Source organism: Eriocheir sinensis, chromosome 24 (assembly GCF_024679095.1).
Source record: "Eriocheir sinensis breed Jianghai 21 chromosome 24, ASM2467909v1, whole genome shotgun sequence".
Lineage (NCBI taxonomy): Eukaryota > Metazoa > Arthropoda > Malacostraca > Decapoda > Varunidae > Eriocheir > Eriocheir sinensis.
Window position 1 is genome coordinate 17772627 of NC_066532.1, and position 19719 is coordinate 17792345.

The 19719-nt window shown below is 43.5% G+C and overlaps 1 protein-coding gene across 6 annotated transcripts in view; it reads right to left on the reverse strand.

Moving 5' to 3' along the window:
- Window positions 1-128: 128 nt before the first annotated feature.
- LOC127002995 (daf-12-interacting protein 1-like) overlaps window positions 129-19719 on the reverse strand; it is a 46665-nt gene continuing 27074 nt past the window's right edge. For 2 of the 6 annotated variants that reach the window (XM_050869342.1, XM_050869341.1), the window contains exon 4: window positions 129-5833. In XM_050869342.1, the coding sequence (XP_050725299.1) occupies window positions 1968-5833 (3866 nt within the window). In that variant the 3' untranslated portion in view covers window positions 129-1967. Of the gene's footprint in view, window positions 5834-8932; window positions 11697-12631; window positions 17415-19719 lie in introns of those variants that run through there. The other 4 variants (XM_050869346.1, XM_050869347.1, XM_050869344.1 and 1 more) reach the window with 4 other exon arrangements.

A 19719-nucleotide genomic window follows, 5' to 3' on the forward strand; every position in this document is an offset into this window, starting at 1 on the left:
AGAGCCAGATAGGGAGAGTATGCCCATGGACCAGAGAGATTATAGTAATATCGTTTAGGCACATGGTCAGTAAATGTCTATATTATTGTATGAGATTTAAATACTGAGTGGAGGAATGATAAGAAATATTGTTTATAGCATTTTGTCTTCAGTCACTATGTCTGCCAAAGTTTATAACAAGAATTCACATGTATAATACAACTTCTATAACATATTATGCACAAATTTATATCCAAGATGCCCCATAACAGTGCTCGGAACAGCCATCCACTTGGTACAGCTGCCTTTCCTTTGATAATACTGCCAGCACACTGAACACTGGAGAAACTTTGAAACTTTCCCTCATAACATTTACTACTAATACTTAATTCATGCTCAGTATTCGCCATGTTTCCAGACCATACCTCACACACCCACACCTATGTACACACTCTGAGTATTATTGTGATATAATAAAAAATGTTAACAATATTCCTTTCAATGGTCTTCTCAACTCTAGAATTGTTTGAATTATCATCTCTAGTCAAATATATAAGTAATAACATCAGCTGCACTTTCTCAATCTCGTTACTTTCCTCGTTGCTTTTATTACTGTTCCTCTTGCTCGCACTTTCCTTCAGTCGGTCTTTCAGCACTGGGATGATCTGAATTTTCATCACTTCCTACTCAAATCAGTAGACATAACATCATCTATAATGTACTCTTCTTGCACCTCTCACTTTTTTCCCTGTTGCTACTCTTGTTCACATCATTTTTCCACTTTTCAATACACTTTTTGACACCAGAATGAATAACTTTCCTAATTTTCCACCATATCACGAGACTTAACATTGGTCAGTTGCACAGTCCAACACAGTGGCGTTCAATAAGCTCCTAAGTCAATCTCTCTTCTCCATAATGCCCAGGTTTTTTTCTATTCTTCACCCAGTACTGAATAGATGCCTTGTGTGGAAGTGAGGCCAGCATTAACATCAAGGAAATTACTGATGGAAAGGGCCAAGAGAGAATTAAAGGAATATAATAGCCATGTTGCTTTCACTTTCATTCCTCTTATCCTTCACATTTTCCTTACCAACACCAGAATTTCCTTCTTTTCAGGTCAATAAACAACGTCACATACTGTAGTCCTCTTTCCTTCACTCTCATTAATCTTGTTCCCATATCCTCCTTTTTCCATTTGGGTTTTCAACAACAGAATGACTTAAATTTTCCTAATCTTTCAAATCAACGAACATAACATCACATCCAATAGTCTTGTTAACTCCACTATTAAAACTATCGCTGTTCACATCCTCCTTTTTTCCATCTGGGTTTTCAACAACAGAATGATTTAAATTTTCCTAATCTTTCAAATCAACAAACATAACATCATATCCAATAGTCTTGTTAACTCCACTATTAAAACTCGCTGCTCACATCCTCCTTTTTTCCATCTGGGTTTTCAACAACAGAATGATTTAAATTTTCCTAATCTTTCAAATCAACGAACATAACATCATATCTTATAGTCTTGTTAACTCCACTGTTAATACTATCGCTGTTCACATCCTCCTTTTTACCATCTGGGTTTTCAACAACAGAATGATTTAAATTTTCCTAATCTTTCAAATCAACAAACATAACATCACATCCTATAGTCTTGTTAACTCCACTATTAATACTATCACTCACATTCTCCTTTTTCAGTTGGTTTATTTGTATAGAATGTATGAATTTTTGACACATCTTCACTCGAAATTGACCTCTCTTTACTTTTGTCCGTTGTGGGAGCGTGAGTAGCGGGCTTTTTTTTTTTTACACCGTTTTTGTTGCCCTTGAGCCGTCTCCTCTTGTAAAAAAAAAAAAGAATTATTGTATTTGAATTATCGTCTCTTTCCAAATCAACGAACACCACATCAGTTCGCACTACAGTTTTGTTATCTTTATTATTATCATTACTACTGTTCTTCTTGTTCACATCTTCCTGCTCATTCAGTTGGCTCCTCAATGCTAGAATTACTTGAATCATCATCATCATCATTAACGTCCTTCGCCAAACCAGCAGACGTGCCATCATCTCCCACTGCAGTTTTGTTACTCTCCTCCTTACACTCACTGTTGTTACTCTCTTCCATGCCTTCCTTTTCCATCTCTTCCAGCTTCCTTTTCTTCACCACACTGGGAGGTAGCCATTCATCCTCCTCGCTGCTGCTGCTGCTGTCTCCTGTTAGAACAATGTCCTCGTCACTCACTTTACTCTCCGTCTTGAAGCTGGGCTCTGCTTTGGGCTCATCGTCATATATATATTGTAGGAAGTGTGATGGTAAGTGCTCATCCAGTTCCTTCTCTTTTCGGAAACACAGAGAGCAGTAGTCACACTTGTTTTCCTTTTCTCCGTACTTAGACCCAGGTACCATCCAGGTGGTGTCCTCGATGGGGGTTGGCGAAAGGTGTAGCATCATGTGTTGCCAGTATATGTGTCTTGTCGGGAATTCTTGGTGGCACAACAAACAGTTAAAGGGAATCTCCTTCAGCTTACACTTGCCCGCCAGCAGGGGAGTGATGTAGGCGTTTCGTTTGTTGGTGTGGGAAATGTACTTACTGTTCAGGGTACACTTACACACCCAGCACTTGTTTCTTTTATTTATTCTGCTGGCCAGGTCTCGCGGCACAATACTATCCCACAACTCCATGCCGCTGTAGTGATTGAGTATGTGCCTGCAGAGCCACCACTCACTCTTGAATGACAGGTCACACAAGCTGCAATTCAGGTTATTCTTCTCTGAAACCGTCATCTTGTGCGTGGAGAGGACGTGGGCCTTGGCGTCCTCCGAGTGGCTGAAGGTCTTCTTGCAACACACACATTTAACACTACTGCCCTTTGGTTTCGGTGCTTTGCTCCTAAGAGTCATTGGCTTGCCTTCCTTCACCACCTCTTTACTTTCCTCAACAGCTTCAGGCGCTTGTTTTTTCTTTTTACGCCATGGCCTGAGGAAATACATGGCCAAGTGTTTGTGGAACTCTTTGATCCCTTTAAACTGTTTGTTGCATCTGAGGCAGTCAAACCTTTTCTTTTCCAAGTCTTCGGTGTCTGCAGGAAGCTTTGAATCTTCAGTGTCTGCAGGAAGTTTCTCCAAGTCTTCGCTGTCTGCAGGAAGCTTTTCTGAATCTTCTGTGTCTGCAGCAAGCTCCGGTTCATGCTCTGGATCTACTTTGAGTGACTTTCTGTTTAAGCACATATGCAGCTTGACATGTTTCCAGTGAGTGTATCTGTTGGAACACGAGAACTCACACATGGGACACTGAAGCGGCTCGTCCTCTTCAAGGTCCTTAGCTCGGGCCACCAGACTCCTCTCAATCTGATTATTACGTCTGGTTTGGTGTCGTTGGGTTTTGTGGGCGAAAGTGGACTTGCAAACCCAGCAAAATTTTTTATCAATATCATGATCTACTTTGCTCAATAAATCCCTTGGCACCATCTTTTCCCACATACCAAGATCAGTGTAGTGATTCAGAAGGTGCGAACAAAATGCAAATGGCCTGACGAACGATTTGTCACATAGAGGGCAGTCTTTGGTTGTGATCACTTCTTCCACCTCCTTCTTGTGGTGACTCAGGACGTGGCTCGATGCTGAACTATCGATATAAAACATAACTTGACAGATCTTGCACTCGTAAGTTCCCCCCCCGTGACCTTTGCTGTCTGCTTCTGCCTCACCTCCACTCTTGCCATCCACGTTAGCCAATGTTTCATCTTTCTGCTGAATACAATGGCGCGCTGCATGTTCCTCCAGCTCAGCTCTTGCGCTGCAGCTGAAGTCACACTTGGGGCAGTTCATGTACAGGATCTCCTCTGGGTTACTGATGAGTGACTTGGACATATGGATCTTAATGTGCTTCCAGAAGTTTAGTTTACTTTTAAAGCTTTCCTCACACAAGCAACAATAAGAATCATCTTCATCAGTGGCAGAGGTTGTATAGGCCTTACTGAAGAGGATTTTCTCAATGGTTGTATTTCTGCTGTCATTGTGATATTCCGTGTAAGACAATCCTTCCGTATCACAAATCCAACACCTCAACTTTGAATGGTCCACGGTAAACTGTGACGGCAATATCCTGTCCCACATGCCGCCCCTCTCGTAATGCTCCAGCAGGTGTTTGCAAAATGCTAACCCTAAGACGAAAATTTTACCACATATAAAACAAACCTTACATTCCTTTCCGTACGATAATGCCGCCTTGTGGTGCTTGATCACGTGGCTGATGGCTTTCTCTTCACAGCGGAAAATTCTTTGGCATCCCAGGCACTTCATTATCTCACCCTCCTCCGTGGTGCAGCAGACTTCCCGAGGCTCTGCGATGGGACTCTCCTCCGTGGACTTGGGATTCGCTTCTTTCTCAGGGTCCGGCGAGGCCGAGTCACTGTCCTTGGTGTTACTGGTTGTTGGTGCCTCGCCCTCCTCCTCGACATCCATCTTAACGGCAGACTTACAACTCTTTATGTGGTGTCCGTACTCGGCTGAATTTATAAACTTCCTCCCACAGTTACAATGCATTATGAATCTATTTTTGATTTCTCCAGTGCACATCTCCAAGTGCTTCATGTAGGTCCCTTTTGGGTAGGTCTCCCGGCAATACCTGCATCGTAAAATAGTGTCGTCTTTGTTGTGGACGTTGATGTGGTGGGCAGACAGCTCCTCGCGCGTGTCGAAGAGCTCTAGGCAGTAATAGTGGCACCTCAGCTTGTTTCTGTGGACCATCGCTTGGTGCTGGTAAACCTTCCTTGCAGTTGTCTTCGTGGTTTTGCAGAGCGGACACTTTGGCCTCTCCGTGTGCTTCTGCTTGATGTGAATCCTGAGGCCAGTAAGGTTTCTGAACAAGGAAGAACACGACTCACACGGAAGCCAGTTCGCTAGGTTGGTGCTGGGCTGTTTCCTCCTCTTTGGCTTCACCTTTACCAGGACGGTGTTAGGCTTGGCGCTCTCCTCCTCCAATGGTTCTTCTTTGATTGTAAGATTGTTTGGATTGAAGGGAGGTGATGAGAAAATGGTGGTTGGGTTGCTTGCTGAACTTACTGAATTTTGATTGGTATTCGCATTGAAGTCTGAAGTGTTTCCGAGGGTGTACGGCAGTGGTGGGGGCATTACAGGGGTGAAGGGCTGCACGCTGGTTGTCTTCATGAAATTAATAGCCTGTGAGGTGCTCATTATAATCCCTGAAGAAGGTTTCGGCGCTATAAATGCCATGTTTCGTACCAGTAACTTTTTGTTGGTGGAAGAGGAGCCATTGGAAGTTTGCATCAGATTTGCAAGAAACTCGTTATTTGGTGTTGGATGATCTTGGATAATATTCACCACCGCCAGCTGCTGCCCTTCTGCTGGTCTTGTGTGTGGCTGGGACATGTCTACAGCCTGAGTAATGCTTGCCGTTCCTTCACGAGTATTTACCTTTATTTGCATAACCTTTTTCTCCTTTTTCTCTGCGCTCTCTTTACACTTGTCCTTGTGCTTCTGTCTTATGTGAAGGGACCACTCTGACTTGCTGGGGAGCTCTGCCGCACAATACTTACAGTCGTACAAGCCGTGAATCTTCCTCTTGTGCACAGCGTGAGTGATGGGACTCGTGAAGATCTCGAAGCACACGGTACACTTCAGCTTCGTCTTGTTGTGGTCCATGATGTGTTTGCTATATGCCTGTCGGTTCACGGTGGAAAAGTTACACCGATCACAGGTCAACAAGTCATGCAGGTGACAATACTGGGCGCCACACTCGTTGCAATCCTTGAGCTTGTCCTTGATGTTGGGGCCCAGCTGAGGGTGACGAAGACCTGTTGACTTGTCACTAGCGCCAACACCTGCAGGAACAACTAACTTTCAAAATGGAAGCCTGGTGAATATAAATGACACAGTTATCAAAACATCAAACTGGTTGATCTACCATTACAAGAGCAAGCCTGAAAAGTAAGAAAACAATCATAGAACTATTAACTCCTAGGCTGCAGATTTCCTACCAGAAGACATCACCAAGCAACAGGAATTGAACAAAAAGTGGCTGCTACAATTCAATAAAGAAAAATGTAAAGTCCTGCACCTTTGGAGGGGATATCCAGCATACCAATACCATGGGAAACACTCCACTATCCACCACAGAGGCAGAGAAAGACCTGGGAGTATGTTACCAGGCTACCAGTGAAGGGATATCCAGCATACCAATACCACATGGGAAACACTCCACTATCCATCACAGAGGTAGAGAAAGACCTGGGAGTGTATGTTACCAGGCTACCAGTGAAGGGATATCCAGCATACCAATACCACATGGGCAGAGGCAGAGAAAGACCTAGGAGTACGTTACCAGGCTACCAGTGAAGGCAAAATCCATGCCAATCGCAGCGGATGGGTTAGCTTGTAATGAGATGAAAAATTAAATAAATGGTGAATATTGAAAAGCCGTGTGGATGTAATGTTTGTGATTTGAAAGGGTGCATGCTTACTCCGCTCCTCCTGAAATTGACCTCTCTATTGGCCACTCTAAACTTTTTTTAGGGGCAGTGATTGGGGGGGGGGTTCTCTCTCTTTTTTTTCCCCCCCTTGAGATGCTTCCTTTGCTGTAAAAAAACGACGTGCAGAGGGTATATATAATGAAAAAATTACATAACGATTTCTTTTGACCATCTTTTACCTTTCCTTCCCCGATATCAAGTCTCGTAACACGTCCAAAACCCACTGCAGTCAAGCCATTTCAAGAAGTCCATTGAGGTGGTGGCTCCTGCGCGTCCTTTCCTCCCCTCTGCTCTGCCACATGGTCCCCTCCTCCCTCCCCCTGTCACATTCAAAACTTTCCACCACTTTTTGTTTGTTTTTTAAGGTGCTGTCAATAGCGCCTGCCCATAGGCTCTCATGAGGGCCTCTTGGACAGCCCCAGGGTGTTAGTAGCGAAGGTGAATTATACTTATGGTGGCTGCCGTGATGTATGACTCCTGCCTGGCCCATGCCGCCCCCCGGTGCTCCTCTTGACTAAAGTCGCTGAAGTTAGGGTTGAGTGAAGACCTGGCCGGCATGAGGTAACCTTCCACCAATCCCTTCCCCTCCCTCGGTGTTAGGTATTTTTGACTGACCCCTAAGATGAAGGATGAACTGAGTGGTGGATGTTGAGAGGTAATGGGAATGTTAATTTGGGACTGTGACACCATTGTAAGATATTAATACATACTCCATACACAATCATACTTACACACTTCTTCATACTTCATACTGCCAACATGTACATACATACATACATGCATACATGCACACTTTTCTTCACACTTTCCTGCCAACACCTCACTGTCCCCAAGCTTGTAACAGGAATGAAACTCTAGAGCGTGACTTGAACGTAAAAAAGTCTGGACACAGCAACGTGACTGGCACCTGAGGTCCTGAGGACAATAGGAAACACAGAATTCAAAGCAATGGGTGAATCACAGCCTGATAATTCTATGCCACACCAGCGGGCCCTCCGGAGGGGTCCTCCAAGCCACTCTCCAGCCCACAGGCCAGTGAAGACCTCTTCACCGGCACACTCTGTGGGTGGCATAAAATTATATTGCACAAATGATCGGCTGATAAGTCCGGCCTAATAAACATCTACAGTTTCGTATACATCCCACAAATGCACAAATCTATAGTTTGCATTTATGTAGGACCGGACGAAATCTCTCCGGACAGTCAGCCATTAAACAATCTTTGATCGACCTGAGATGACGTCAGAGCTATGACGTATGGCGAGGAGGCGGGTCAACTAGACGCAATTTGCAACCCCCTCCCCGACTCGCTCCGCTTGTAAGCATGGTAAGAATTTCGATTTAAGAGGTGAAAGATCTTAATTTTCGGCATCAGGATATTGTGCCACATGACCACGAAATAAGATCGTGATCAACTAAAAGTTTTTAGTTAATATATATAATATGTTATAAAATCGGTGATAGATAATATGCGATAACAACAAACACAACGTTTGGGGTGGGGGGTGCTAGACAAGAAAAAATTGTAACTGACTCGACGATTCGATTTTTGACAATTCATGCAAATTTAAGTAAAACCAAAAAAAAAGTGAATGAGTGAATGATTGCATGTTCTTAATGTACCATATACCATATGTGAGATAAAGGAATGGGCTGAAAGGCTGGAAATGGGTGTTGTTTACGGCTAATTTTTTTTGATTTTTTTTTGGAAGTTGATTGATGATTATTTTTTATTTGTGCCTGTGCCCCCCCCCCCATTTTACTTCTGAAATATTTAACCCTGGGCCAAACCCCCAATTGTTTTTTTTTTTTTTTTTAAAATTGGATGTTGACTCGACGTGGTCGGACAGTGGACAGTGTACGTGAGTCGAGAACAACACCGGAAGAATTTAGAAGGATTTTTTTTTTTTTTTCATCAATCACTCTCATTTAACCTAAATTAAAACTATAAAACCAATATTAATATTAAAAGATAAAGAGAAAGAGAAAGGAAGGAATTTAGTTACCTTTTTTTATCATTTTTATTTTTTATATTTTTTTATTTTTTTTTGTTTATTTTTGCTTTCAGTGTTTTTTTCTGGATGTTCTTCTGATGTTAAATATAAAGAAAAAATATAAAACATTTGTGGTGGGTTTTTGGACCAAAACATCCGTCCGGTTGAGAGACCCGGGTCAATCCGTCGTGGGTCTCGACCGGTCTGAGAAACGAGAAGATATCCTAAAACGGCTGTAAAACCAATATATGATATCTACAAGATATGAAACTCATAGCATAAGATGGAAATTAGTTTAGCTTCTTTTTAACAAAAAATCTCTCTCCTAGCTCATAACTTTTTTTTTTTATGAATATTATTCACTTTACTGTCCGGGTCGTGAACACATCACCCTACACTGTACTGTTAAATACATTCAGAGTTAGCTTTTGAATCAAGACTCAAAAATAATCACCCAAACCACTGACATAACCACCTTGTCCCTTTCCTATCCCAAGACTCGTCTTCTCTCACTCCTCCTTCAGGTGTTTTGTTCCGGTGCTCCCTGACTCATTATTTGTTGAGCCAGTGCCGCCTTACACGTTACTCATTAAACTAACTGCTATGTTTTTCCATTCACTAAGTAAACAAATTTTCTTATTAGGACAAAATTTTCTTCCCTTCTGCCTTTCTTTTATTATCATCACAGTTACTTTTTACATCAGAGTTTCCTTCCATCTACTCTTTACTGTCTTTCCCATCATCAGCTCTTGCTGCCTTCTGCACAGTCATTTTCAATGTCCTCTACGGCACTATTTTTGCTGTCGTCTGCTGGGGCTGTGTGGTTTGGTTAACCATGAGAGAAGTTTGTGAAGCCGGGGAGACCCTTGGTCCCCTCCCGCAGCACCAGCAACACAGCAAGTTTTGCGATGGAGATGTGGTGCCTCCAGGGCTGGCTGTGAGGCACCTTGGGGAAATGAGAGAAAGTGGAGGGAGTCAACCCGCTCCCCAGGGTGTGCCATGGGCGGGCTGGCGGTGCTGTCATCCTGGTCTGGTGGGTGAGTCACCTTCCCTTTGAGTCACTGTGCCAAGTGCTTCTCTACATGATGCCAGAACAGCTTTCTCATAGGAAAGAGCTCCTTGCGTTCATCACATTCCAGGGATTCCACTTCTTTTTTGGTGAGCTCTTCAATCTCAAGAGCTTCAGCTATACCATTGTCTCTCAGGACGCCACGAGAACCATCCTGACCATCCTGGTGGGTGTCGCAGACCCAGCAGTAACCTTTAACCTGAACAGTTTTCAGTAAGTCTCTGGGCACAAGGGCATCCCGTTTGTTCATCCTGGAGTAATGCTTCACAAGGTCCTTACAAAAACACGCAGCATTCTGGAGGACTTGATCAAACTCATCTGTAATTTCAGGTTCCTCTGTGGCATTTTCTTCTGGTTCATTTGTTCCAGTGTTGTGTTCAAACATGAGTCATTCCTTTACCAAGTGAGGAGGCATCAGAGTCTCTGCATTACTTATTTCTTCTGAAGCTGGGCGGCAGCTCACTGAATGTTCATTTAAAGCCTCAATATTAGGGGAAATTGCTTCTCAGATTCCACAAACAGGTCTTTGGTCTTTTGTCAGGAGGGCATTGATCACATGTCAGAAGGTGGTTGCTAACAAAGACTTCATTTGGAAAAATCTCCTGACAATGTGGACACGACAAATGTGCCCAGTTCTCTTGGTGGGCATCAGTGTGGTGAGCGGCCAGCTCTTCTTGAGTGTCAAAGAGCTTCCCACAGAAGTACTGACAGCGAAGTTTGTCATAATGAGCTGTCTTTTGGTGATGGAGCAATTTGGAGAGTGTCAGGATGCTGCTGCATTCGGAGCACTTGTATGCCTTCATGTGAACCAGTGTCTTATGGTTCCTTGTGACATTCACTCTGGGTTGTTGGTGGATTGCCTTTGACTTTCGTTTACACTTTACTTCATGTTTCTGGATTATCTTGGGTGTAGAAAAATTGGAAATGGCTTCATGAGAATGTGCTTCCTGATAATGTTCCTGAAAATCATCAACAGTGACAAAGGCACGAGGACAGAGCTTACAGCGGAACAGTGTACAAGTCTTTTTCCTCTCACTGTCTCTCTGCTGGATGAGAGTGACGCTTTCTGCCCCTGCCTGGCTGTCGCTTTCAATGGAAGTGCTTGGGGTGACGTCAGGTACCTGGGCGTCTTGAGGCGCTGGGGTGAGGTTAGGCGCTGATGACACAACAGGCTTGAATGTTGCTATGGTAGGTGAAGAGGCCAATGCTTGCACACTTGGAACACACTGTGGGAGCAAGGGAGAAGGTGTGGCCAGATTTCCTTTTCCTTTTTCATGTCTGGGCTGCTGCTGCTGCAGGATGAAGTGTGGGCTTATCAACTGAAGAGACTGGGACACAGGGTTGTATGTTAAGAAGGCATTGCCAGCAGGAAAAGCTGAAGAGGATGACAGTGTTGTTAGTGGTGCACTGAGGGTGTTGGCCACCTGGACACACTGCTGTGCTGACTCCCCTGTCCCCAGTGCATCAGGGAGGGCAGGCGCAGCTGGAGATGGCTCACTGTTTTCAAAGGACTCTGTTTCCTCTTTCACCAAGACCTCACACATGTCTGACAATAGGTATTTTGTTTTCTCCTTGTCTGGCACATCTAAATGTTGGTCAGTCTGCACTTTTAAACCCTGTTCAGCTCTGCCAGCCATCTGATCAAGTGAACTTGCTGGCTTGCTTTCATCTGTGTCTGTGGTCGGTGTCTCTTCAGGGCTCTTTTCCACCCAACAGCTTGGCAAGCTTCCCTCTTTTTCGTAAACCTCCTGCAAGTGACTCTTCAGGCTTTCATTTTCCCTCCAGACAGTTCCACAGTACTTGCACTGATAAATGTCATGTACCTCCATCTGGTGGGCCAGCAGGCCTTCTACTCTACAGTGAGACTCGAGGCAGTAAAGGCATTTGAGATCTGGATTTCCTTTGTGGATTACCTCATGCCACTGAAACTGCTGTATCAGTTTAGTTTTGAAGGGACACTTGTCACATTCTATCCAAGGCTGGTGAGTCCTGACATGCATGTTGTAGCTGAGTGGGTTGAAGAACTCCTTACCACACTCACCACATACCTGGGCTCTTCTTGACATTTCTGATGCCACTCCCGGTGTGAGGGGCAAGGGTGAGGGAGCAGTGGCCTGGGGTCCAGGGAAGGCCACGCTGTGGGTGTCCAGGCCTGCAGGCACAACAAACGTCAGCAACTGTTATCACCTCTGCTAAAGGCTGCTGCCATTCAAAACATAACTGACCCTCCATTTAGCGCATGTCTTTTTAAGGATTTCCATATAACGAGAGACCTAAAAATAGGACACAATATCCATATGGCACGGTTACCCTCCACATAACACAAATTAAAGGAAACACTCCGTTCGGCGGTGATGCCAGTCAGTCAAACCAAAAAAAAAAAAGAAATGATGGAAATGTCAAGTAAACAAAAACACGTGGAAGGTTGCTGACCATCCTGCAGCAAAGGAGAGACGAACTCTCCTGGACCCTCACTGGAGTACGGCAAGAGGAAGGTTTGTGTGCACCAGAGGCAACCCAAAACTTTTCACCCAAAACCAGCTTTCCCGCCTTGCATGGGGCGCCTCATTTTCCACACAGTGCTTTGTCTGCATAAACCAGCATCCTCACCTCCCCCTCGCCCTTCTGCTGCACACGACTACACTCCAGAGCCTCATAAATTTATATTAATATGGTTCTGCTCTACTCCATTTCCCTTGTGGTGTCTTTTATGCAAGAATTAATATAAATTACTAGTTAACTCTGGAGCAGCTTTACTCTGTCTGCATCACCTCCGTCCTAGAACATGAACGCCCTCAAGGCGGCAGAACGTGTATAAACTCTGACTGATGTTCTCTTTCATCTGCTTTCCTATCTTCTGCTCACAGCGGCAGCACCGCACCCGTCCCCCTCACTTACGGGTTCACTATTCATGGATTCGCACATTCGCGGCTTTTCCCCACCTGTGCAAAGGTGGCCGCCATAAATAAATAAATAGAAAAAGCACAATAACCTTGAAATTCAAATAATAAAGCACTCGAAGTCACGGCACTGACCTCAGGCGCTGCAATACACACTGTCAGAGGCGTCCAACATCCATTTGTTCAAAAGGGGAGGAGAAAAATGACAGGTTGTCTGTGACATTGTATTTGTAATTTTCTTTCAAATAAATTTCTTTCAGTACACTCCAGGCCTAGTGCTCCACATTTTAGAAAATAAAAATCAATGGCAAATTGAGGTAATGTTAAAAACAGAACTCATACTTTATTTGAAAACACAGTACGTCTGTTCACCAGTTCCAATACTCAAAATATGCCTTCCAGTTTTCTGAAGGCAAGAAAATATAACTCAAAAATGTGATGCAAAGTTCTACAGTGACAGAACCTTTACAGGAAGTGGTGTGATATTATGCTTGTAAATACCTATAAATACCCTGATCAGGTACATACTGATAATTCTGTATTTACAAGTCTGCTCGTTAATACTGAGAGAAGTTACCTAGATCACAAACCACTTCTGAGTAATCAAATTATGCATTATAAACAATTCTTACTTCACAGTGTATCTTTTTATGATAGATAATAGAAAAAAGTGAACATGTTTTTTCCTGAAGTTTTGAGTTGAGGTAAGCCTCATTGTAGGCATCATCATCATCATGACATGCATACTCCCTGACCTATATCCACACCATTTTCCTGCACCAAAGTCAATAATCCACATACAATATTTGGCACAAGTCTTCGGAAATACATCTGGAATATTCAACCTGCCCCACTAAACAGGATGCACATGCTTGCTTCTCCACCTTGGACTTGAAACACAAACTAAATTATTTTGACTCATTGTGGAAAATCTCTAATGTTCTTAAAATCCCAACCAAAGTTTTCAGGAACCTAACCCACACATACAATGCTGCCTGCCTGTGTGGTGGAAGAACTGGAACCTTCTTTATTATACATGATCTCAGAGAAGATGGCGCCACTATAAACAATTGCCTGTGCCATGACGAGCTGGGGCCGAACACCATCCAGGCCCCTCAAGCAAGCCTACCGGTGTTACAGGCATAGACGTAAAAAAAAAAAAAAAAAAAAAAAACACGAGAAGTTGACCAGGTGCGGGAAGGGAAAAATAAGCTCTCTGGTGCCAGGAACTGAACCCACAACAAGCCAGGTGGAAAGCCAGCTCTCTCATTAACCTGGAAGCAGCGACGGGTCAAATTTGTGGCTTTACCATGTTGCAGCAACGGGCCAAAATTTTGCCATTATATAAATCCCCCCAAAATAGATGATGCATAAACCGATCACAAATGCGTTGATATATATTTTGAAATGGTTTGCGTGAGTGATGATTTTTTTCCCATTTTTCTCGTTTAGAAACGTGATCCCAGCAGCTACCGGGTTAAACCAATTCCCATTCTTTTCCATTAACCGATTAAACCAACTATTTTTTTCCTTTATCATGAGCACAGTTATATGTTTTCACAGCCTCCCTCCATCTAATCTTCTTCACTGTCTTCCGTGTCATATCTTTTTCGATCTTCTGCACTGCCATTTTCACTATTGTTGACATTATAATATTTACGGTCACCCATATTATCCCTTTCACAATCTTCTACACCATTATTTTCACTCCCATAATTTTCAGTCTTCAGAATCATCTTTTTCACTGTCGGCTTCATCATCATTTTCACTGTCTTCCATACCATCATCTTCACTGCATTCATAATCATAGTATTCATTGCCTTCAAAATCAAAATACTCACAATCTTCCATATAATTCAATTCACTGTCTTCGAAATCATAATCTTCCATGTCTGCTTCATCCTCACATTCACTGTCTTCCATTTCATCATTTTCAGCATCTTCCACATTGTTATTTTTACTCTCTTTCATGCCATCATTTTTGCTGTCTTCCACGTCTCTTCCACTGCCTTCCACGTCATCTTTTTCTCTGTCTTCTATATCATCATTCTCATTGTCTTCCTCTTCATCCTTTTCAGCATCTTCCACATTGTTATTTATACTCTCTTTCTCGCCAACATTTTTGCCGTCTTCCACGTCTCTTCCACTGCCTTTCACATCCCCTTTCTCTCTGTCTTCCATATCTTTCTCTCCACTATTCTCTGCACCAGCCTTCCCATTCACTGCTGCACTGCCTGTTCTGCTGTTTTCTGGCTCTTCATCAGCCTTCCTGCTAACCTGAGGCACATGTATGTATTTCACCATGAAGTGGTCTGAAATGTGCTGGTAGAGTCCCTCCCTGTCCGAGCACTTGAACCTACACTTGCGGCACTGAAAAGACTTGCCATCACGTCGGTAACCAGTGCTGTAAACTTTTCCTTCGGGTAATCTTGCCAAGTGCTCCTTAATATGATGCCAGAACAGCTTTCTTGTTGAGAAGAACTTTTTGCATTCATTACATTTTAGAGGTTCCACTTCTTTTTTGATGAGCTCTTCGATTGCAAGAGCTTCATCTATACCATTGTCTCTCTGGACGTCATGAGAACCATTTAGGCCATCCTGGTGGGTGTTGCAGATCCAGCAGTAACCTTGAACCTTAACAGTTTTCAGTATGTCTCTGGGCACAAAGGCATCCCATTTGTTCAGCTTGGTGTAATGCTTCATGAGGTGCTTACAAAAACATGTAGGATTCTTGTAGATATGACCACATATATCACACTTCAGGGGCGCCACTATCATGGGGTTTACTAAGTCCAAGTGGCAGTGTAAAATGTGATTGAATGCGCTCTCCTTCTTCAGAAACACATCTGGGCAATACCTGCACACCTTGTGGCCATCTGAAGGGGGTCTCTGATTCCCTGTAAAGAATTTGGGTGTGTCGGTGCCAGGAACATCTTCATCACTGCTTGGTTCAAAGTCATCCATGCCAATGATATCACTCCCAGTGCTGTCAGTGTTTTCTCCTTGGTCTGAAATTTCAGGTTCCTCTGTTTCTTCTCGATCAGTTATTCCTTTTTTATGTGCAGAACTATGAGTCTTTCTTTTCTTAACCCATGGGGAGGTATAGGGATTTTTCTTATAGTGCTGCTTTATGCTTGGGAGGCAGCTCTTTGCATGTTCATCATAAGCCTCAGCATTAGGGAAAACTCCTTCACAGTTTCCACATACATGAGCTGGTCTTTTGTCAAGGGGGCATTGTGCACACCTATCAAGATGGTTCATAAGAAAGCCTTTATATGTGAAAACCTTTTGACAATATGGACATTCATAACTTGTCTGCTTGCTCTTGTGGACGCTTTCATAGTGACGGACCACCTCCTCATTAGTGTCAAAAAGATTCCCACAGGCAAACTTGCAATGGAACTTGTCCTTATGAGCGGCCTTTTGGTGCCGTATCAATCTGAAGCTTCTCCGCGTGACAGTGCCACATAAGTGGCACTCATATGCCTTCTTATGCTGCAATTGCTTATGGCTTTTTAGAGCACTGCGGGATTTGAAGGGTGCCTTGCAGACATTACAATGCAGCCTGCCCTTTACCTTAGGTGCCTTGGCTGCCTTGGTTGCCTTGGTTGCCTTGGCTGCCTTGGTTGCCTTGGCTGCCTTGGTTGCCTTGGCTGCCTTGGTTGCCTTGGGTGCCTTGGGTGCCTCTGACTCCCTTGCCTTCTTCACTTTGGGTTTCTGGGTCACCCTGGGTTGGGGCAACTTGGAAATGTATTTGTCAGAATGCATTTCATGACAATGTTTTTGAAAATCATCGAGACTGCGAAAGATATGGGGACAAAGCTTACAACGGAATAATACAGGAACCTTGTGAGTGATGCCTGCTGTCCCTGTCTGGCTGTCACTTTCAAAGGAAGTGGCTGGGGTGACGTCAGGTACTTGGGCATTGTTAGGCGCTGGAGTGAGGTCAGGTACTGACGACACAACAGGACTGAATGTTATGGCAGGTGAAGGGGCCAACACTTGCACACTTGGAACATACGGCGGGGGCACGGCAGGTGTGGCCAGATATTTTTCTTTTTCATTTCTGACCTTCGGTGGCTGCAGGATGAAGCGTGGGCTTATCAACTGAAGAGACTGGGACACAGGGTTATATGTTAAGAAGGCATTGCCAGGAGGAAGAGCTGAAGAGGATGACAGTGTTGTTAGTGGTGCACTGAGGGTGTTGGCCACCTGGACACACTGCTGTGCTGACTCCCCTGTCCCCAGTGCATCAGGGAGGGCAGGCGCAGCTGGAGATGGCTCACTGTTTTCAAAGGACTCTGTTTCCTCTTTCACCAAGACCTCACACATGTCTGACAATGAATAATTTGTCATCTCTTTGTCTGACACTTCTAAATGGTGGTCCTCTTTCACATCTAAATGGTGGTCCTCTTTCACATCTAAATCCTGTGTGCCTCTGCCAGCTGTCTGATGAAGTGTACTGGCGGGCTGCCTCTCATCTGTCTCTGTGGTTTGAGGGACATCAGGGATTGTCTCTCTGTGGTCCCAGCAGCTTGGCAAGATTCCACCTTTTTTGATAACCTCGTGCATGTGACTCCTCAGGCTTTCATTTTCACTCCAGACAGTTCCACAATACTTGCACTGATAAATGCCATGTATCTTCTTTAGGTGAATCAGCAGGCTTTCTATTCTACCGAAAGAATTTTTGCAAGTAAAACATTTGAAGCCTGGATTTCTTTTGTGGATTAGCTCATGCCATTGTAATTTCTCCCTTAATTTAGTTCTGAAGGGACACTTGTCACACACAATCCAAGGTTTGTGATTTGCCACATGCTTGTCATACTTAAGTGGGTTGAGGAACTCCTTACCACACTCACCACATACCTGGGCTCTTCTTGACATTTCTGATGCCACTCCTGGTGTGAGGGGCAAGAGTGAGGGAGCAGTGGCCTGGGGTCCAGGGAAGGCCACGCTGTGGGTGTCCAGGCCTGCAGGCACAACAAACGTCAGCAACTGTTATCACCTCTGCTTTACCTTGCAAAACACAAGTCCACAAAATGCTAACGTTAAAATACAAGCAGCTCTCGGCTCACTAGAGGGTTGCGTTCTTGAAGAGGCCGCCGAGTGAATTTTGCACAATTTAAACATTACTCTCTTCCACAGGAATATAAGGTAAGTCAAGAGCTTGTGTTCATGTAATGTAAGAAAAGTGTGTAAAATAACAAGTAATTTGCAATTTTTGCTTCACATTCTCCCTAAAATGCATGATTCAAGCTGTGGCCAAACAAGTCACCTGGACTCCCCGCCCCTCACAGTGAACACCACACAGCCATCCTCGTCCAGGCAGGCAGCAGCTGGGCACTTGGCGGCCACTTCCCAGCGCACAGATCACAGGTTGACAAAACAAATACAGAGTGTTCTCTAGACTCTAAACAGCATGGCATTTGGGTTTTACACAACGAAAAATGGCTTGAATACAAAATAATCTAAATAAAATAATATTTTTTTATTAAAATATTCAAAACTGTACATTATGAACCTTAGAAGTATTCTTTCAACATTATGTAAGGAAACCAGGATATAAGGAGACTAACAGAGGCAAGAAGGCCTGCACACAGTACTTCCTGAGAGTCTTCACCACAGCCCCTTCCCATACACAAGTCTGTCTAACCTCCATTTGAACCTTTCAGTTGTGCTTGCATCAAAATTTGCTTAGTTTAATACACTCATCAACTCTACCACCTGTTCATGAGCCAGTTTTTGCCTCGCTTGTCCTCAAGTTACAACATAAGCAACTTACGACCGCTCTCACCAATAATAATAGTAGGAATACGTACTAAGTTAGGTAATGTTGACATTTAAAATGTCCCCCCATGGGTAGAGCAGCAGTTTGTTCACACAGTGTTCCCTGCCTTCTGACTTACAACCAAGCTGGTCCCACACCCAATCATAATTTGAGGACTACCAGTACTGATAAAACTGTGGCAAAGAAGTCTGTGTTCCTGTCTTGATGGGAACTGACATACCCGGCCAGTTACCCGTTTATTATTGCAATAGTTGTATATTTTGTAAAACTGAGCATCAACATGACACATGAAATACATTGTTTTACATAATTTGATATTTATTAGTTAAAACTTACCGCAGGAAGGATGCAGTAGGTTTCCAGGAAAAAAAATATCAGCTTCCAACTCTAACGGTTCAAATTTGTAAATGGCAATTGTTGGACTGAGGCTACTGTTGCCATGTGTATGATGATTTACTTCCAGCAAGCTTCCTAAGCTCTCAACAAAAACTGCCCACGTCTTTTTACTAAAATATCTGGCAAGAAGAGATTCCTTCAGATTGGAAAGGGTTAAGATGCTGCATTTGTAAATGTTGACCGGCATCATCCATTTATTAGACCACTTCCATAAACTGTTTAGTTCCTCCATGTGTTCCACAACACTCTTGAGTGGCCTCATTTGTTGTCCTGGTTTTGTGACATCAGCAAACTTGTTGATGTCTCTGGTTTGCTGCAGTCAGCATGCAGGATCATTTGATGGATTGCCCCTTCACACAATAAGTAATTAGGGTAACAACTAAGCGCAGGGCTGCCTGGCGATGAAATAGTTGGGAAGTTCCAGCAGTAAAAATTTTGGACAACGTTCGTCCACATTGTTGCTGAGGGGAGGAGGATCATCCAAGATGTTGTTGTTGATGACACTTTGAAGCTCAGCAAGTAGAGGAGTGTGGATGAGTGGGGGAAAGTATTAGCCAAAAATGAACAAATTCTCAACCCTTAGAAAATCACCACTTCTACATCTGTTCAACTACTGGTGTAAAGAATTTCAAGTAATGGCCTGATGGTCCTCCAAATGTTAACTTGATTTTTTTCAAATGTTCTTGAATATATTTACTTGTGTATGTGATGGGAAGGGAAAAATAATGGTACAGCCTTATCCAGGGGATGGAGCACTGAATACTGGCAGCAGTCAAGGTTCATTGCTCCTCCAGCCATTCAGCACTGCATGGCTTCACTACAGTGCTGGGCCAAGTTAAAGCTTGAGGTTGTGTCCAACAAAAAGTATTCGTCCATGTCTTCATGGATACTTTCTTAAGCTATTCATATTCAGGTTCAGGTTCATAGGATATCTTTGTGTTTGTATTCTTAGAAATTCAAGGTATTTGTATTCACACTTGAATACTTCACATTTGTATTCACTTCATCCCAAATTTCATAAGCACTTGAAGAGGTGGAACAGAACACTTTATAGCTGTGATTTAAAAAAAAGGCACAATGAGCTTGAAATT